Consider the following 21,640-nt stretch of genomic DNA (forward strand, 5'->3'; position numbering starts at 1 on the left):
TTTAGATGTAAGGAAAAGAAGTCTTATATTGTTAAAATGCCCAATTCTCTTATTTTTTCAAAAATAGTCCTGTTTTTCCCCTGACTGCCTCATTCTTTTGCTTTTTTTATTGTAGTAAAATATACATAACAAAATTTACCATTTTAACCATTTTTAAGCATGTAGTTCAGTGGCATTAAGTGCATTCACATCGCTGTGCAACTGTTACCACCATCCATCTGCAGAACTTTTTCATCATCCCAGACTGAAGCTCTATACCCATTAAACAAGTGTTCCCCATTTCTGATCCCCGTCTCTTCTCGGTCCTTCCTTGGCAACCACCATTCTAATTTCTGTCTCTATAAATTTGACTACTCTAGGTACCTCATAGAAGTAGAATTGTACAATATTTGTCTTTTTGTGTCTGGCTTATTTCACTTAGGATGATGTCTTCAGGGTTCCTCTGTAATGTAGCATTCATCAGAATTCCATCCCTTTTTTAAGGCTGAATATATTCCACTGTATGTGTATACCACATTTTATTTATCTACTCATCCACCGGTGGACATTTAGGTTGTTTCCACCTTTGGGCTATTGTGAATAATGTCACTGTGAATATGGGTGTACAAATATCAGCTTTCAGTTCTTTTTTTTTAAAGGTTATACTTCATTTATAGTTATAAAATATTGGCTATATTCCTCATATTGTACAATGTATCCTTGTAACTTATACCTAATATTTTGTGCCTCTTAATCCCCTACCCCTATATTGCCCCTCCCCTTTTCCCTCGCCCCCACTGGTAACCACTAGCTTGTTCTCTATATCTGTGCGTCTGCTTCTTTTTTTTGTTATATTCACTAGTTTGTTGCATTTTTTAGATCCCACATATAAGTGATATCATACAGTATTTGTCGTTTTCCGTCTGACTTATTTCACTTAGCATAATGCCCTCCAAGTCCATCCATGTTGCTATAAATGGCAAAATTTCCTTCATTTTTATGTCTAATATCCCATTGTATATATATACACATCTTCTTTATCCATTAATCTGCTGATGGACACTTAGGTTGCTTGCATGTCTTGGCAGTCAGCTTTCATTTCTTTTGGGTATGTGTACTCAGAAGTAGAATTGGTGGTTCATAGGGTGATTCTGTGTTCAGTGTGTAAGGAGCCTCCGTATTGTGTTTCACAGCAGCCACACCAGTTTACATTCCCTCCAGCAGTGCACACGGGCTCCAAGTTCTCCACACTCTTACTAATCCTCCCTCCCTCCCTCCCTTCCTCCCTCCCTTCCTTCCTTCCTTCCTTCCTTCCTTTCTCCCATTCTCCCTTTCTCCTTCTTCTTTCCCTTTCTTTTCCTTTTCTTTTTCTCTTTCTTTCTTTCCTTTCCTTCTCCCTTTCTGTCTTCTTTTTCTCCCCTTTCTTATCCTAATGGGTGTGAAGTGGTATCTCAGTGTGGTTTTGATTTGCATTTTCCTAATGATTAGTGATGTTGAGCATCTTTTCATGTGCTTATTGGCCATTTGTGTATCTTCTTTCATATATGGTTTTATAGCCTGTTTTCTCTTCCTGCCTTAACTCCCCCCAGCAGTACTTCAGGTAGTTTTCAATGCCGTTAACAACTCCTTAAAATCATAATTTTGAGTGATTATATACTATCCCGCCATATAGGTTCCCATACTGTAATGTTTTACAAATGATAAGACCTTCAGGGATAGAACTTTTAGGGAATTTTAGTTGTAAATCTTATGGTAGTGAATATCTGTGTGCATAAATATTTATTTTTTTAAGGTACATGACGATTTGGTCAAGATAATTTTTAAGAAAACAAAATGTATATATATTGCTTTTTAGAAGGATTGTTTGGCAGCATGAGGTTTACTTCTCATTGAATTTACTCCTTCCCCCATTTTGTAGGTGCTGAGCAGAGTAGAGTTAGTTCAAGCACCTAACTCATCTGTCTGCTTTCCTTCCTTCAGATATTGTTAACGACTCTAGCCTTACTCTCTGGTCTCACTCTCTCTTCCATTCTCCTTTGTCCCATGGTCTGTACCTTTACTTCTTCACTGCCATTTTAGTTGGAGTTTGGGAGAGAGCAGTTGCACATTCAGTATATCAGTTTAAATGGAAGTCTGTAATTTTCTAAAATCCTGTGAGTAAGTGCAAAGTCCATATTCTCAATCAGAATTTCACTTAAGAAAATTTCAACAAAGACAAACAGAATTGCAAACAGAATTGGATACTTATAAAAGTTAAGAGTTGAATATAGTTAATATTCTAGACCAAAGGTAGGCAAACTTTTTTCCCTAAGGGACCAGATAATAAATGTTTTAGGCGTTGCAGCCACGTAGTGTCTTGCATATTTTTCTATTTTTTTGACAACTCTTTAAAAATTTAAAGAATATTAACTTGAAGTCTGTGGGTTGTTTTGGGCTCAGAGGCTACCAGTTTGCTGAGCCCCTGTTCTGGATTTATTTGCAGTGATCTTGCTAGGCAAAATGACCCAGTATTGATGAAGAAATTCTTTTCTTAATGCCTTTGCTAGTAGAATTGCAAACTCTAATACTGTTCAGATGACTTGGTTTTTTGAATAAAGTACTGAGAGTTAATATTTGTTATTTTAATTTTCAGATGGTGACCCTGATAACTATATTGCTTATTATCGGAGAGCTACTGTCTTCTTAGCTATGGGCAAATCAAAAGCAGCACTTCCTGATTTAACTAAAGTGATTGAATTGAAGATGGATTTCACTGCAGTAAGTTCATCTAAATTTTCTTTAAAGGAAAATTTAAGGAAACTCGGAAGAGGTGATTTGTTTCTTAAGGTGAAGACTGGCATGCTAGGCATAGCTGGAGGATGTAGAAAGCCACTCTGATGTAGTGGACCAGGCAACAAGAGAAACTCAGTCCCTGGAATCAAAGGCCTGTGTGAAGGAGGCACAGGGGAGTGGGTACATTAGGTGATTTTTAGAAGGTTGGTAGTGATGTTAGCCTTGTGGTTTAGAAGGATATCTGTGTGGAGGATGGAGTGTAGGGCAAGATGTGAGGCTGAGAAATGAGCTGATTAAGAGACTGTTGAACTAAGAGGCTGTCAGGTGGCTGATGACAGTTTCAATTAAGGGTGTGGTGGGAAGAATAAAGAAGAGGGTGTAGCTTAATTAAGCAGTGGTTTGTGATGAGAGTACAGTGCTGAATGACACAAGAGTCCTGCCCTGAACCAACACTCAAGCTTCAGAAGTGGAGGAATTTACGGTCTAACAGGATATCTTGACAATTGGCAGGTCACTGTAATAGCTTAAAATAATAGGACCCAATTATATTGTTTCAAAATTAATTTGGTAATTCACTTATTGTTTATGTCCTGCCATAATCCAGAAAGTATTCGAGATGATTGATTAGATATGGGTGAACATTTGGTTTGAAATATTACTATTATTTTAAGAAGGAATTCACAAGTGTCAGTTTTTTCTTTATTACTTTACCCAGCTAAGCATAACCTTCCACAGAGGTTAAGTACCTCATTTTCCTAGTATTATAGTACTTATTAGCTAGTTGAAGTGGCTTTAATCTTGCTTTTTATGTGTGTTGATGCATTTTACAGAGGATTAGGGAAGTTTTTAAGTACTGTAAAAGTAATATATAAGTTTTAGTAGAATATTGGTGTGGTTTCTGTCTTATGGTAGACATTGATCATCAGAGAGTTGGTATTCTTGGGAGAGATGGGATTATGCGCATTAGAAGAGGAATATCAGAGATGATTGATGGATGTTAAAAGGAAGAGGCATTGTTATTCTGGTTATAGTGGAATAAATATGTGCATTAAGAGTTAATAAAAAAAAAAACTATTTCTAGTCCTTTGATTGGTAGAGTCCCAAATTATAACAACTTTTATTATAGTGGTAAAAAGTTATCATGCTGGCTTAAAGTACTTTTTAAGTGAGATATAACTCACATATCATCAAATTCACCCTTTTTTTTTTTAAAGAATGTGACCATTTTTTAATATTTATTTATTTGGTTGCATCAGGTCTTAGTTGTGGCTCACCAGCTCCTTAGTTGGGGCACGTGGGCTCCTTAGTTGGGGCATGTGGGTTCCTTAGTTGCGGCAGGTGGGCTCCTTGGTTGCGGCAGGCATGCTCTTTAGTTGCGGCATGTTAACTCTTAGTTGCGGCATGCATATGGGATCTAGTTCTCCGACCAGGGTTCGAACCTGGGCCCCCTGCATTGGGAGCGCGGAGTCTTGTCCACTGCGCCACCGGGGAAGTCCCCTCACCCTTTTTTAAAGTGTGCAATTCAGCAGTTTTTATTATATTCACAAGGTTCTGCAAACATCGTCATTATCTAGTTCCAGAGTGTTTTTATCACCCCCCACCCAAAGAAACCCTGTACCCATTAGGAGTCACCTCCCATTTCTGTCTTAGCCCCTGGCACCTTCTGTCTCTATGGATTTGTCTGACTTGGATATTTCGTATAAACGAAATCATACAATATGTCGCCTTTTGTGTCTGACTTCTTTCACTTAGCATAACGTTTTCAAGTTTCATCCATATTGTAGTATGTGTCAGTAGTTCATTCCTTTTTATGGCTGAATGATATTCCATTGTATGGACATATCACATTTGCTTATTGATTTATTAGTTGATGGGCATTTGGTTTGTTTCTACTTTTTGGCTATTGCTATGAACATTTATGTCCAAGATTTTGTGAGGACACGTTTTCTTTTTTTTTTTTTGAGATATAGTAAAATGTATATTTAAAGGAAGCATACTTTAACAAAATTTATACACATTCATTGGTTCCAGGAATTATTCTCAGAGTGTGAAGTCAAATGGGCATAGGAAAATTTAATATTTCATTAGCTTATTTAGTTTTATTCTTTGTGTTTAAAGAAAATTTAGAAATTCATAGTACTCAGTATACTTTTTTTTGTTTTTCTAGGCAAGATTACAGAGAGGTCACTTGTTACTCAAACAAGGAAAACTTGATGAAGCAGAAGATGATTTTAAAAAAGTGGTAAGTTAAGTTCAATTTGTTTATGGCTCTGTGAAGATATTTTGAGTGAACATATTGAACTTATTTTTTTATATTAAGACATTTAATAATCATTTTATACCTGAAAGGGAAAATCATTGGATTTATGTGTGTAAGATCCATAGTTCCTGAATTAATATTTAGTGGCTGGCATCAAAGAATCATTTTAACAGATGGAAGGTAAAGTGTATGGAATAGATAAGTAACCCTAACTCAGTTTATATAGCTCATGTTCTGCCTTGTCCTCCATGAGAATCTAAAGATGTCAGCTGAGCTATTCTAAAAGTTGCCTGAGTGACCTGGGAAACCCTTTATTTGATTTGAAAGGAATAATGAAACAGATCTTAAGAGGAAATTTTGCAGTCACCCACATGACTACTTTAAAAAGTATAGTGTTTTGGGTTTGTTGGGGGAAGTGTTACAGATTACATGTAATTGAAGGGGTTATATCCTGAAAAAGGATTTGAAGAGAGACAGCTAGCTAATGTCTTTATGCCCTCATGGGACTTGTTTTAAGACCTGCTTTTTGTTCCACATGGATTTGATTCTGGAGGTCTAGAAAGGGTATGTCTATGTATATATATATATATATATGTATCTCCCATTGTTCATTATTTGCATTTTTGTAGTTTATCAAAATGCTTAGTTACCGTGATGATAACCACTATGAAAATAAAACTAAAATTTTTAATGTTTTCATAACCTTTGTCATAATATTCAGACAGGTGCAGACAAATCCAGAATACATTAGAAGTTAACTGTATTGAATCAGAAACTATCTCATGGTCTTAATAAAGTTCGATGTCATTTTCTGTTTATCTAATCTACCTTGCTACGTGGGAACGTGTTAGAGAGGAGGCTGAAGGACAGGTGATGGGGAGGTAAAGTGCTGGAGTGACCTTTCCCTAGCCTCGGTCCTTTGTACCCAGCAAGTGTTGTGTAAAAATTTGTTAAATGGATGAGTGATAAAACATAAGAATGTATTTCCTTCTTTTAAACAAATACTTAAATCTATTACTTAGAATTCTTTTCCAGTTACAAAGGCTAGAGTAGCCTTTTAGAAATACCACAATTTAGAATAAAGCTTTATCACAAATTAGTCCTTACTGGGTATTGAATATATCCTTTTGGAAAAGTGTGGATATGTCTTGAGTTAATGTCTTTTCTGTCATCAATATTAAAACCTCTCGGAAATAAGAAGGGGACTTTCATGAAACTTTACACTTTTGATTGTCCTCTGAGAGTCGTGCTTCTGCTAGTGTGTTCTTAAAACCACCCTTGCTATTATTGTTATAGGATTCTTCCATGAGAATGTGCATCTGTATTGAATGATATTTTCCTTTTACTTGAAATCTTTATTGAGATAATTGTAGATGCCCATGTAATTGTAATTAATAATACATAGAGGTCCTGTGTACCCTTTACTCACTACCCAGTTTCTCCCAATGATAACATCTTTTAAAACTATATTATGGCATTACGGCCTGGATATTGACATTGATATAATCTACCAGTCTATTCAGATTCCTCAGTCTTACTAATATTCATTTCTCTATATGTATTTAATTCTATACACTTTTTCCTGTATCCATCACCACAGTCAAGATACTGAACAGTCCTCTTGCCACAAGGATCCCTTCTGTTGCCCTTTTATAACCACACCCACTCCCCTCCCATACTGCTTCAGCCCCTCATTCATAACGCCTGGCAACCACTAATTTGTTACTTGTTTCTTAAAGTTTGACGTTTGAAAAATGTTACATATGTGGTCTCAAATGTTATGTAACCTTTTGGAATTTTCTTATTCAGCATAATTCCCTGGAGATTCACGCAGACTGTTGCATTATATATCACTTAGCTATTTCTTTTAATTGCTGAGTATTGCATGGTATGTGTGTGATGCACTTTATTCATCTGTTCATCAGTTGATAGACATTTGGGTTATTTCCTCTCCTTTCCTGGCAAGGACTCAGTGAATGAAAAGCCACGGACTCTGTTTACTACAGCCCTCCCAACTTTCTTTTCCCCTCTATAAAAGTGCTCTCCTTCCCTTGCTGTCTGGGGAGTTGCACATAGCTTGCCTTGGTCGCAGACCCCAAACTGCAGTTCTTTGCTGATCCCGAATAAATACAACTTTGCTGGAGAAATATTTGGCAATCTATTTGTTTTAGGTCAACATTTTGGGATCAGAGAAGACTCCCAGTGGCTCCAGAGCTGGCAAGCAAACAGGTGCATTATCCATAAATGAGCTCATTGTTGCTCACTGCTTTTCTCACTGACCCTGGAATTTGAAGGTACATCTTTCTCATTGATCCCAGCTCATGCCCTCTTTGCATTTGAAGCTCTCCAGGCTTTATTTGGGATCTATTTTAAGGTTTCGTCTTACCGGTTAAGGCCTTGCTCTGTATGAGAGTACTCATTTGGCATTTTGGTCTGATTTTCAGATCAGACTGTTTTATTGAAGCTGGCTAGCCTTCCGCGCATTCCTTCGGAGACAGGGGCAGTTTCTCCTGAACCAGTTTAGCGATCGGCCCATTGCTTTGGAATAGGGGCTGTTCTCTGGAAACTGGATGGAAAAAGCCTTTGGTCTGGCTCTTCCAACACCAAGCTACACCAAGCTATCTCCTTAGAATTGGCTGGTATTAGCTTGCAAGCTGTCTGAATTGAGCTGTTTGAGCTGTAGACTGTTTAAGCTGTTTGAAAATTGTTCCTTTACTCTAGGAAAAAAATCTCTGAGAAATGGGATCCCAATACACAAATATTTTGAGGGCCCCCCCATGTTTAAAAACTATGGTCCTTCCTCATGTGCATTTCTAACAAAATGGACCAACCTGACTAAAGACCGTTTAGAATACCAGTGGCCATTATGGAGAACTTTTGAAATCCAGAAATGAAAGGAATGCCTATTTCAGTTGGTATTTTGAGGCTTCCTAATGTTATCAGAAGCCTAAAATTGTTTCTCTGCAAAATAAGATTTTAAGATTAACTGAGGCACACAAATGATTAAAGAAAAGTAAACTGGCTCCTGAAGCCTTAGGCTCTTCTTCCTTGGCTTTGAGGATCTGTTTATTAATTTTTCACAGTATGCATCGTTTGCAGGCTATTCCTATGGAATGTAGGCACAGGTCTGAAATGTGTGTATATGTTCTGCATGGTGTAGAACATTTGTTGATATTTGCATTAGAAAGAGTGAGAAAACATGTGTATTTGCTTGTATATTGATAAAAGCCTTTGGAAAGATATGCAAGAAACTGATAATATCCGTTACCTCTTGGAGGAGAACTGTAAAGTGACCTTGGGAAGTTCTTACCTTCTGAGGACCTCATTTTCCTCATTGTGAAGCATAGAAATTGAAGAGATGACATGGTCCAATCTTTATTGTTTGGTACCATAAAATGGTTTGAAAAGATAAATTTTATATTATGACTATATTTTATCTTTGCCAATTAAAGAATTCTTATATTTTATTTTTTGATGATCTGTGAATATAGATGATATATAATTTATTTTCTTTCTATGTTCTTAAGTGAGCTTTTTGTGGTATTTAAGAGAGTTTACCAGTCTATAAAGTCCATAAAGATTTCATCTTACTAATAACAATATACAGTCAGGTAGCTACATTCAGTTACAGATTTTACACCTTGGAATAGAAGTTTGAATATGCTTAATCTCTTTCTGAGCTACAATGAGAATTTCATATTTGTTAAGTGTACAGGTTACTCTGCTGCCAGAGGGTCTCCTGTAAACAGGGTTGCCTCAGGTCCATACTGGTTGTCGTAGTCCTGGAAAGGATCTTAGATGGTTTAGTTTGTCTTCAAGCTATCAGTGACTCCTGTAACCAGTGCCTACGGTCATTTCTTAGTTCAGTGAGTGTTTTAGTGCATATTTGCAAGTCAGAGCGGTAGGGTTAGAGGGTTGCTGACAAAGAAAACTAGTCTCTTAGGATAGCGTATGATAAGTACTATGATTGAGCCTGTGGGAACATACCAGTAGAGTTACCTAACTGAGCTGGGAGTTGGGGGTCTGGGGTCAAAAAGGGCTTTCCTAAAGGAGGAAGAGCATGCATTTATGATCTCACAGTTCATGGGGTCAGGAATTTGGACAGGGTTAGTTGGGTCCTCTGCTCTAGCATCTCTCACAGGCTACAAAGTGCCAGATGGGGCTGTAGTGTTATCTGAAGGCTTAGTTGGTGAAGGAATTGCTTCCAAACTCACTTGGTTGTTGGCAGGATGAGTTTTGTTTTTTTTTTAAGAGCATCAGCTTTATTGGTCATTTGTGCTTTGGAAATGTGTGTGAGTGAGAGTCCCCTGAGGAGGGGGCTGGGTCTCTGCCTGGTCACTGCTGGTTCCTCTTGAGCTGTTAGACTGACTTTGGTTTCTTCCAAGCTATTGACCAGAGGTTTCCCTCGATTCTTTCTTACCTGGGCCTCTCCATAAAGCATCTCACTACCTGGCAGGCTTGCATCATCAAAGTGAGCAAGTGAGAAGGCAAGAGATTACCAGCAAGAGACAGAATGCCAGCAAGATGGAAGTCACAGTGTTTTGTACATAATCAGGGAAGTGACATCCTGTCACCTTTGTCATGTTCTGTTTGTTAAAAGGAGTTACCAGCTCTATCCCATACTCTAGGGGAGGGGATGACACAAAGGAATAAATTCCAGGGGGGGTGCATCTCAGAAGTCAAACAACCTGCTGTTTTCACTTGAGGTACCAAATTAGGGGTGTATTTAGATTAGAGTAGAGTAGATTAGAGGGCAACTTACCTCTTTCAAGTCCCCATCCCATAGTTATTACAGGGTTTTTGTTTTTTTATAACCATCTTTATAATTGAAGTACAGTTAATTTACAAAATTATGTTAGTTTCAGTTGTACAGCAAAGTTGATTAAGTTATACATGTGCAAAATCTATTCTTTTTCAGATTCTTTTCCATTATAAATTATTACAAGATATTGAATATAGTTCCCTGTGCTATACAGTAGGTCCTTGTTGTCTATCTGTTTTATGTATAGTAGTGTGTATATGTGAATACCAAACTCCTAATTTATCCCCCCCTCCCACCGCTATCCCCTTTGGTAGCTATAAGTTTGTTTTCTATGTCTGTGAGTCTATTTCTGTCTTCTAAATAAGTTCATTTGTATCATTTTTTTAGATTCCACATGTAAGTGGTATCATATGATATTTGTCTTTCTCTCTCTGACTTCACTTGGTATGATAACCTCTAGGTCCATCCATGTGGCTGCCGATGGCATTATTTCATTCTTTTTATGGCTGAGTAATATTCCATTGTGTGTGTGTGCGTGTGTGTATGTATATCTGCACACCACATTTTGTTTTTTTGTTTTATTTTACATTTTTATTGCAGTATAGTTGCTTTACAGTGTTGTGTTTATACTGTACAGCAAAGTGAATCAGCTATACATATATCCCCTCTTTTTTGGATTTCCATCCTATTTAGGTCACCACAGAGCACTTAGTACAGTTCCCTGTGCTATACAGTAGGTTCTCATTAGTTATCTATTTTATTTTATTTATTTATTTTTAATATCTTTATTGAAGTATAATTGCTTTACAATGGTTTGTTAGTTTCTGCTGGATAACAAAGTGAATCAGCTATACATATACATATATCCCCATATCTCTTCGCTCTTGCGTCTCCCTCCCTCCCACCCTCCCTATCCCACCCCTCTAGGTGGTCACAAAGCACCGAGCTGATCTCCCTGTGCTATGCGGCTGCTTTCCACTAGCTATCTATTTTACATATGGTAGTGTATATATGTTCATGCCACTCTCTCACTTCGTCCCAGCTTACCCTTTCCCCCCGCATATCCTGAAGTCCATTCTGTAGTAGGTCTGCGTCTTTATTCCCGTCTTGCCCCTAGGTTCTTCATGACCTTTTTTTTTTTTCCCTTAGATTCCGTATATATGTGTTAGCATACGGTATTTGTTTTTCTCTTTCTGACTTACTTCACTCTCTATGACAGACACTAGGTCCATCCACCTCACTACAAATAACTCAATTTCATTTCTTTTTATGGCTCAGTAATATTCCGTTGTGTATATGTGCCACATCTTCTTTATCCATTCATCTGTTGATGGACACTTACGTTGCTTCCATGACCTGGCTGTTGTAAATAGTGCTGCAATGAACATTGTGGTACATGACTCTTTTTGAATAATGGTTTTCTCAGGGTATATGCCCAGTGGTGGGATTGCTGGGTTGTATGGTGGTTCTATTTTTAGTCTTTTAAGGAACCTCCATACTGTTCTCCAAGTGGCTGTATCAATTTACATTCCCACCAACAGTGCAAGCAGGTTCCCTTTTCTCCACACCCTCTCCAGCATTTATTGTTTGTAGATTTTTTGATGATGGCCATTCTGACCAGTGTGAGATGATATCTCGTTGTAGTTTTGATTTGCATTTCTCTAATATTAATGATGCTGAGCATCCTTTCATGTGTTTGTTGGCAGTCTGTGTATCTTCTTTGGAGAAATGTCTATTTAGGTCTTCTGCCCATTTTTGGATTGGGTTGTTTGTTTTTTTGATATTGAGCTGCATGTGCTGCTTGTAAATTTTGGAAATTAATCCTTTGTCAGTTGCCTCATTTGGAAATATTTTCTCCCATTCTGAGGGTTGTCTTCTCATCTTGTTTATTGTTTACTTTGCTGTGCAAAAGCTTTTAAGTTTCATTAGGTCCCATTTGTTTATTTTTGTTTTTATTTCCATTTCTCTAGGCGGTGGGTCAAAAAGGATCTTGCTGTGATTTATGTCATAGAGTGTTCTGCCTATGTTTTCCTCTAAGAGTTTTATAGTGTCTGGCCTTACATTTAGGTCTTTAATCCATTTTGAGTTTATTTTTGTGTTTGGTGTTAGGGAGTGTTCTAATTTCATTCTTTTACATGTAGCTGTCCAGTTTTCCCAGCACCACTTATTGAAGAGGCTGTCTTTTCTCCACTGTATATTCTTGCCTCCTTTATCAAAGATAAGGTGACCATAGGTGCATGGGTTTATCTCTGGACTTTCTATCCTGTTCCATTGATCTCTATTTCTGTTTTTGTGCCAGTACCATACTGTCTTGATTACTGTAGCTTTGTAGTATATTCTGCAGTCTGGGAGCCTGATTCCTCCAGCTCCATATTTCTTTCTCAAGATTGCTTTGGCTATTCGTGGTCTTTTGTGTTTACATACAGATTGTGAGATTTTCTGTTCTAGTTCTGTGAAAAATGCCATTGGTAGTTTGATAGGGATTGCATTGAGTCTGTAGATTGCTTTGGGTAGTTTAGTCATTTTCAGAATGTTGATTCTTCCAATCCAAGGACATGGTATATCTCTCCATCTATTTGTATCATCTTTAATTTACTTTATCAGTGTCTTATAATTTTCTGCATACAGGTCTTTTGTCTCCTTTTGTAACTTTATTCCTAGTTATTTTATTTTTTTTGTTGCAGTGGTCAGTGGGAGTGTTTTCTTAATTTCACTTTCAGATTTTTATCATTAGTGTATAGGAATGCCAAGATTTCTGGGCATTAATTTTGTATCCTGCTACTTTTACCAAATTCATTGATTAGCTCCAGTAGTTTTCTGGTAGCATCTTTAGGATTCTCTATGTATAGTATTGTGTCATCTGCAAACAGTGACAGCTTTACATCTTCTTTTCCTTGGATTCCTTTTATTTCTTTTTCTTCTCTGATTGCTGTGGCTAAAACTTCCAAAACTATGTTGAATAATAGTAGTGAGAGTGGGAAACCTTGTCTTGTTCCTGATCTTAGTGGAAATGGTTTCAGTTTTTCACCATTGAGGACGATGTTGGCTGTGTGTTTGTCATATATGGCGTTTATTATGTTGAGGTAAGTTCCCTCTATGCCTACTTTCTGGAAGGTTTTTATCATAAATGGGTGTTGAATTTTGTTGATAGCTTTCTCTGCATCTATCGAGATGATCATATGGTTTTTCTCCTTCAGTTTGTTAATATGGTGTAGCACATTGCTTGATTTGCATATATTGAAGAATCCTTGCATTACTGGGATAAACGCCACTTGATCATGGTGTATGATGCTCTTAATGTGCTGTTGGATTCTGCTTGCCTGTAGTTTGTTGAGGATTTTTGCATCTATGTTCATCAGTGATATTGGTCTGTAGTTTTCTTTCTTTATGACATCTTTGTCTGGTTTTGGTATCAGGGTGATGATGGCCTCATAGAATGAGTTTGGCCCCATAGAATGAGTTTCTTCCCTATATTTGGAAGAGTTTGAGAAGGATAGGTGTTATCTCTTCTCTAAATGTTTGATAGAATTCGCCTGTGAAGCCATCTGGTCCTGGGCTTTTGCTTGTTTGAAGATTTTTAATCAGTTTCAATTTCAGTGCTTGTGATTGGTCTGTTCATATTTTCTATTTTTTCCTGGTTCAGTCTCATAAGGTTGTGCATTTCTAAGAATTTGTCCATTCCTTCCAGGTTGTCCATTTTATTGGCACATGGTTGCTTGTAGTAATCTCTCATGATACTTTGTATTTCTGCAGTGTCAGTTGTTACTTCTCCTTTTTCATTTCTAATTCTATTGATTTAAGTCTTTTCCCTTTTTTTTCTTGATGAGTCTGGCTAATGGTTTATCAATTTTGTTTATCTTATCAGAACCAGCTTTTAGTAGTATTGATCTTTGCTATCGTTTCCTTCATTTCTTTTTCACTTAACTCTGACCTGATGTTTATGATTTCTTTCCTTCTGTTAACTTGGGGGGCTTTTTGTTCTCCTTTCTCTAACTGCTTTAGATGTAAGGTTAGGCTTTTTTATTTCAGATGTTTCTTGTTTTTTGAGACAGGGTTGTATTGCTATAAACTTCCCTCTTAGAAGTGCTTTTGCTGCATCCCATAGGTTTTGGGTCATCATGTTTTCGGTCATCATGTTTTCATTGTCATTTGTTTCTAGGTATTTTTTGATTTCCTCTTTGATTTCTTCAGTGATCTGTTGGTTATTTAGTAGTGTATTGTTTAGCCTCCATGTGTTTGTATTTTTTACAGATTTTTTCCTGTAATTGATATCTAGTCTCATAGCGTTGTAGTCAGATAAGATACTTGATACGATTCAATTTTCTTAAATTTACCAAGGCTTGATTTGTGACCCAAGATATGATCTATCCTGGAGAATATTCCATGAGCACTTGAGAAGAAAGTATAATCTGCAATTTTTGGATGGAATGTCCTATAAATATCAATTAAGTCCATCTTGTTTAATTTATCATTTAAGCTTGTGTGTCCTTATATATTTTCATTTTGGATGATCTGTCCACTGATGAAAGTGGGGTGTTAGAAAGTTCCCTACTATGATTGTGTTATTGTTGATTTCCTCTTTTATGGCTGTTAGCATGTGCTTTAATGTATTGAGGTGCTCCTATGTTGGGCGCATAAATATTTACAGTTGTTATATCTTCTTCTTGGATTGACCCCTTGGTCATTATGTAGTGTCCTTTTTTGTCTCTTGTAATAGTCTTTATTTTAAAGTCTATTTTGTCTGATATGAGAATTGCTACTCCAGCTTTCTTTTGATTTCCATGGAGTATCATTTTCCGTCCCCTCACTTTCAGTCTGTACGTGTCCCTAGGTCTGAAGCGGGTCTCTTGTAGACAGCGTATGTATGGGTCTTATTTTTGTGTCCATTCAGCCAGTCTGTGTCTTTTGGTTTGAGCATTTAATCCATTTACGTTTAAGGTACTTATCGATATGTATGTTCCTTGTACCATTTTCTTAATTGTTTTGGGTTTGTTATTGTAAGTCTTTTCCTTTTCTTGTGTTTCCTGCCTAGAGAAGTTCCTTTAGCATTTACTGTAGAGCTGGTTTGGTGGTGCTGAATTCTCTTAGCTTTTGCTTGTCTGTAAAGGTTTTAATTTCTCTGTCGAATCTGAATGAGATCCTTGCTGGGTAGAGTAATCTTGGTTGTAGGTTTTCCCCTTTCATCAGTTTAAATATGTCCTGCCAGTCCCTTCTGGCTTCCAGAGTTTCTGCTGAAAGATCACCTGTTAACCTTACGGGGATTCCCGTGTATGATAATTGTTGCTTTTCCGTTGCTGCTTTTAATATTTTTTGTGTGTGTTTAATTTTTGATAGTTTGATTAATATGTGTCTTGCCATGTTTCTCCTTTGATTTATCCTGTATGGGACTCTCTGCGCTTCCTGGACTTGATTGACTATTTCCTTACCCATATTACGGAAGTTTTCAACTATAATCTCTTCACATATTTTCTGAGTCCCTTTTTTTTCCCCTTCTTCTTCTGGGACCCCTATAATTGGAATGTTGGTGTGTTTCTCTTGTCCCAGAGGTCTCTGAGTCTGTCCTCAATTCTTTTCATTCTTTTTTCTTTATTCTGCTCTGTGGTAGTTATTTCCACTATTTTATCTTCCAGGTCACTCATCCATTCTTCAGCCTCAGTTATTCTGTTGATTCCTTCTAGAGAATTTTTAGTTTCATTTATTGTGTTGTTCTTCATTGTTTGTTTGATCTTTAGTTCTTCTAGGTCCTTGTTAAACATTTCTTGTATTTTCTCCTTTCTATTTCCAAGATTTTGAATTATCTTTACTGTCATTACTCTGAATTCTTTTTCAGGTAGACTGCCTATTTCCTCTTCATTTGTTTGGTCTGGTGGGTTTTTACCCTGTTCCTTCATCTGCTGTGTATTTCTCTGTCTGCTCATTTTGTTTAACAGTGTGTTTGGGGTTTCCTTTTTGCAGGCTGCAGGTTTGTAGTTTCTGTTGTATTTGGTTTTTGCTCCCAGTGGGTAAGGTTGGTTCAGTGGGTTGTGTAGGCTTTCTGGTGGAAGAGAGCGGTGCCTGTGTTCTGGTGGATGAGGCTGGATCTTGTCTTTCTGGTGAGCCAGGACCATATCCAGTGGTGTGTTTTGGGGTGTCTGTGAACTTATGATTTTAGGCAGCCTCTCTGTTAATGGTTGGCTTGTGTTCCTGTCTTGCTAGTTGTTCGGCATAGGGTGTCCAGCACTGGAGCTTGCTGGTCGTTGAGTGGAGCTGGGTTTTAGCGTTGAGACGGAGATCTCTGGTAGAGCTTTCGCTGTTTGGTGTTACGTGGGGTTGGGACGTCTCCTGGGGACCAATGTCTTGAACTCAGCTCTCCCACCTCAGAGGCTCACGCCTGACACCTGGCCAGAGCACCAAGACCCTGTCAGCCACACGGCTCAGAAGAAAAGGGAGAAAAAAGAAGAAAGGAAGAAAGAAAAAATAAATAAAATAAAGGTATTAAAATAGAAAAAAATTAATAAAAATGAAAACATAAAATGTAATAAAAAAAAGAAAGAGAAAAGTGACCAACGAAACCAACAAACAAATCTACCAAAGATAACAAGTGCTAAAAACTATACTAAAAAAACCCCAAACAACAACAACTAAAAATGGACAATCAGAACCCTATGACAAATGGCAAAAGCAAAGCTATACAGAGAAAATCACACAAAGAAGCATCCCCATACACACTCACAAAAAGAGAAAAAGGGAAAAAAAATGTATATTAAAAAAAAGGAAGAGAGCAACCAAATCAATAAACATATCTACCAATGATAATAAGCTCTAAATACTAAATAAGATAAACATAAAACCAGAAACCAAATAGATGCAGAAAGCAAACCCCTAGTCTAAAGTTGCTCCCAAAGTCCACTGCCTCAATTTTGGGATGATTCATTGTCTATTCAGGTATTCCACAGGTGCAGGTACGTCAAGTTGATTGTGGAGATTTAATCCACTGCTCCTGAGGCTCCATGGAGAAATTTCCCTTTCTCTTCTTTGTTGACACAGCTCCTAGGGTTCAGCTTTGGATTTGGCCCCGCCTCTGCATGTAGGTCGCCTGAGGGTGTTTGTTCCCCACCCAGACAGGATGGGGTTAAAATAGTGGTTGATTAGGGGGCTCTGGCTCACTCAGGCCGAGGGGGGCAGGGAGGGATATGGAATGCGGGGCAAGCCTGCAGCAACAGAGGCCAGAGTGACGTTGCACCAGCCTGAGGCGCACCATGTGTTCTCCCGGGGAAGTTGTCCCTGGATCACGGGACCCTGGCAGTGGCGGGCCGCACAGGCTACCGAGACGGGAGGTGTGGACAGTGACCTGTGCTTCACACAGGCTTCTTGGTGGCGGCAGCAGCAGCCTTAGCATTTCATGCCTGTCTCTGGGGTCCGTGCTGGTAGCTGCAGCTCACGCCCGTCTCTGGAGCTCGTTTAGGTGGTGCTCTGAATCTGCTCGCCTTGTGCACCCTGAAACAGTGGTCTCTTGCCTGTTAGGCAGGTCCAGACTTTTTCCTGGACTCCCTCCCTGCTAGCTGTGGCACACTAGCCCCTTCAGGCTGTGTTCATGCAGCCACCCCCAGTCCTCTCTCTGGGATCTGACCTCTGAAGCCCGAGCCTCAGCTCCCAGCCCCCGCCCGCCCCAGCAGGTGAGCAGACAAGCCTCTCAGGCTGGTGAGTGCTGGTTGGCACCAATCCTCTGTGCGGGAATCTCTCCGCTTTGCCCTCCGCACCCCTGTTGCTGTGCTCTCCTCTGTAGCTCCGAAGCTTCCCCCCGCCCTCCTCCTGTCTCCGCCACTGAAGGGTCTTCCTAGTGTGTGGAAACTTTTCCTCCACAGCTCCCTCCCAGAGGTGCAGGTCTCGTTCCTATTCTTTTGTCTCTGTTTTTTCTTTTTTCTTTTGCCCTACCCAGGTATGTGGGGAGTTTCTTGCCTTTTGGGAAGTCTGAGGTCTTCTGCCAGTGTTCAGTAGGTGTTCTGTAGGAGTTGTTCCACATGTAGGTATAGTTTTGATGTATTTGTGGGGAAGAAGGTGATTTCTACGTCTTACTCCTCCACCATATTGAAGTTGTCCCCTAGTTACCTATTTTATACACGTTATCAATAGTGTATATATGTCAATCCCAATTTGCCAATTCACCCCCCCTTCCCCCTTGGTATCCATACATTTGTTCTCTGTATCTTTGTCTCTATTTCTGCTTTGTAAATAAGATCGTCTATACCAATTATTTCAGATTCCACATATATGCATTAATATATGATATTCATTTTTCTCTTTCTGACTTCCTTCACTCTGTAAGACAGTCTCTAGGTCCTTCCACGTCTCTACAAATGACCCGATTTCAGTCCTTTTAATGGCTGAGTAGTATTCTTTGTGTGTGTGTGTGTGTGTGTGTGTGTGTGTGTGTGTGTATCTCCACACCACATCTGTTTTATCCATTCATCTGCTGAGGGACATTTAGGTTGCTTCCATTTCTTGGCTATTATAAACAGTGCTGCTGTGGATATTTGGATGCATGTATCTTTTCGAGTAGGGTTTTCTCTGGGTATATGCCCAGGAGTGGGATTGCAGGATCATGTGATAACTCTGTTTTTAGTTTTTTAAGGAACCTCCATACTGTTCTTCATAGTGGGCTGCACCAATTTGCATCCCCACCAACTTTGTAGGAGGATTGCTTTTTCTCCACACCCTCTCCAGCATTTATTGTTTGTAGGCTTCTTAATGTTGACCATTCTGACTGGTGTGAAGTGATACCTTATGGTAGTTTTGGTTTGCATTTCTTTAATAATTAGTGATGTTGAGCACCCTTTCATGTGCCTGTTGAGCATCTGTATGTCTTCTTTGGAGAAATGTCTGTTTAGGTCTTCTGCCCATTTTTCATTGGGTTGTTTGGTTTTTTTCATATTAAGCTGTATGAACTGTTTGTACATTTTAGAAATTAATACCCTGTCTGTAGCATCATTTGCAAATATTTTCCTCCAGTCTGCTGGTTGTCTTTTCATTTTGTTTGTGGTTTCCTTTGCTGTGCAAAAGCTTTTAAGTTTAATTGAGTTCCTTTTGTTTATTTTTGTTTTTATTACCATTACTCTGGGAGATGGATCCAAGAAGTATTGCTGGAATTTATGTCAAGGAGTGTTTTGTCTCCATTTTCCTCCAGGAGTTTTATAGTATCTGGTCTCACATTTAGGTCTTTAATCCATTTTGAGTTTATTTTTGTATTTAGTGTTAGGGAATGTTCTAATTTCAGTCTTTTACATGTAGCTGTCCAGTTTTCCCAGCACCACTTATTGAAGAGGCTGTCTTTTCTCCATTGTATATTCTTGCCTCCTTTGTTGTAGATTAATTGACCATAAGTGCATGGGTTTATTTCTGGGCTTTCTATCTTGTTCCATTGATCTCTATTTCTGTTTTTTGTGCCAGTACCACACTGTTTTAATTACTGTAGTTTTTTAATATAGTCTGAAGTTAGGGAGTGTGATTCCTCCAGCTCCATTCTCTCTCAAGATTGTTTTGGTTATTCGAGGTTTTTTGTGTTTCTATACAAATTAAAAAAATTTTTGTTCTAGTTCTGTGAAAAATACCATTGGTAATTTGATAGGGGTTGCATTGAATCTGTAGATTGCCTTGGGTTCTATGGTTGTTTTAACCATGTTAATTCTTCCAGTCCAAGAACTTGGTGTATATTTCCATCTATGTTGTCTTCAGTTTCTTTCACTAACATCTTAGAGTTCTCAGAGTACAGGTCTGTTGCCTCTTTAGGTAGGGTTATTCCTAGATATTTTATTCTTTTTGATGTGATAGTTAATGGGATTGTTTCCTTAATTTCTGTTTCTGATATTTCATTGCTAGTATATAGAAATTCAACAGATTTATTTATATTAATCTTGTATCCAGTAACTTTACCAAATTCATTGATGAGCTCTAGTAGTTGTCTGGTAGCATCTGTAGGATTTTCTATGTATAGCCTCATGTTGTCTGCAACAGTTTTACTTCTTCTTTTCCATTTTGGATTCCTTCTATTTGTTTTTTTTCTCTGATTGCTGTGGTTAGGACTTGAATAAAAGTGGTGAGAGTGGACATCCTTGTCTTGTTCCCAATCTGAGAGGAAATGCTTTCAGCTTTTCACCATTGCGTGTGATGTTGGCTGTGGGTTTGTCATGTGTGACCTTTATTATGTTGAGGTATGTTCCCTCTATGCCCACTTTCTGAAGAGTTTTTTTAATCACAAGTGGATGTTGAATTTTATCTTTTCTGTATCTATTGAGATGATCATATAGTTTTTATTCTTTAACTTGTCAATGTGGTATATTGTGTTGATTTGCAGATGTTGAAAACTCCTTGCATCCCTGGAATAAACCCCACTTGATCATGGTGTATGAGCCTTTCAGTGTGTGGAATCAGTTTGCTAGCATTTTGTGGACGATTTTTGCATCTATGTTCATTATTACGATTTTTTCTCCAAAAGATAGTGACTGTGGTTAATAAGAAATAAAGTACTATTACAGATAGAGGTTTGGCTGAAAGAGTCAGAAATGTAAAGCACCAAAGAAAAGAAGGGATATCAAGAAACATGACAAAAGGAGGGAGGGAAATATCAGTAGGGTTCACTCTCCACGGGTAAGTATCGCAGAACATGAGAGGGCAGTTGGGAGGAGTCAGCAACCTTGGGATAAGAGTGAAAAGCTTCATCTCACTTAACCCTCTTTGAAACTCTCCTGAGTTATATGCCCTTAGTTTGTTCCTCAGATTCCTTTCTTACCTCCCTGGAAGAATCTCCCCCTCTTCTCCTCTTCCCTCCCAACCCCAAAGAAGCCCAGATGACCAGAGCTCACTCCTTCTTTCCCATTCCCATTATTTGACCATGGAGTGAGGCTGAGCCCTCCATTCTCACCCTCGAGGTTTAGGGCCTTCCCCTCCCTCACCTTCCTACAAGAAAGATTGTGTTGAAGAGAATAGACTGTAAAAGTTTGGGAGAGAAAAGATGCAAATTCCATCCAGAAGAGGCAGTCTCTAATACATTCTGTCCAAAAGGGGGCAGTAGTGTACATATAGGAAACAACTTACCAATATATATGCCCCCCTCTATGTCCACTGCAGCATTATTTACAATAGCCAAGATATGGAAACAACCTAAGTGTCCATTGATGGATGAACAAATAAGGTGTAGGGGCTTCCCTGGTGGCGCAGTGGTTGAGAGTTCGCCTGCCGATGCAGGGGACACGGGTTTGTGCCCCGGTCTGGGAAGATCCCACATGCCACGGAGCGGCTAGGCCCATGAGCCATGGCCACTGAGCCTGCGCGTCTGGAGCCTGTGCTCCACAACGGGAGGGGCCACAACAGTGAGAGGCCTGTGTACTGCAAAAAAATAAAAAATAATAAAAAAATAAGATGTAGTATGTATATGCAGTGGAATACTATTCAGCTATAAAAAAGAAATCCTTCCATTTGTGACAATATGGATGGATCTTGAGTGTATTAGGCTGAGTAAAATAAATCAGATGGAGAAAGACAAATACTGTATGATTTCACTTATGTGGAATCTAAAAAGACAAACAAATGAACAAACAAAATGAAATTTATTCATAGTTGCAGAGAATAGATTAGTGGTTACTGGAGGGGACGGGGGTTGGGAGTTGGGTATAATGGGTGAAGGGGGTCAGCTGTATAATGATGAATGGTAACTAGACTTGTGGGAGTGATCACTTGGTAGTGTATATATACAGATGTTGAATTATAATGCTGGATACCTGACACATCATCATCATCATCATCATCATCATCATCATCATCATCGTGGAAACAAGTTATCACTAAACATCTACTTTTACCCAGAGCAAAGTGACAGCACATACACACTTATA

At 38.5% G+C, this 21,640-nt stretch overlaps 1 protein-coding gene across 1 annotated transcript in view; it reads left to right on the top strand.

The window, feature by feature from the left end:
* Positions 1 to 21,640, top strand: part of DNAJC3 (DnaJ heat shock protein family (Hsp40) member C3) — an 83,584-nt gene that overhangs the window by 21,745 nt on the left and 40,199 nt on the right. The window contains exons 3-4 of the mRNA XM_059995736.1: positions 2,612 to 2,736; positions 4,919 to 4,993. Coding sequence (XP_059851719.1) covers positions 2,612 to 2,736; positions 4,919 to 4,993 — 200 coding nt within the window. The remainder of the gene's footprint in view (positions 1 to 2,611; positions 2,737 to 4,918; positions 4,994 to 21,640) is intronic.

Source organism: Delphinus delphis, chromosome 18 (genome assembly GCF_949987515.2).
Source record: "Delphinus delphis chromosome 18, mDelDel1.2, whole genome shotgun sequence".
Taxonomy (NCBI): Eukaryota; Metazoa; Chordata; class Mammalia; order Artiodactyla; family Delphinidae; genus Delphinus; species Delphinus delphis.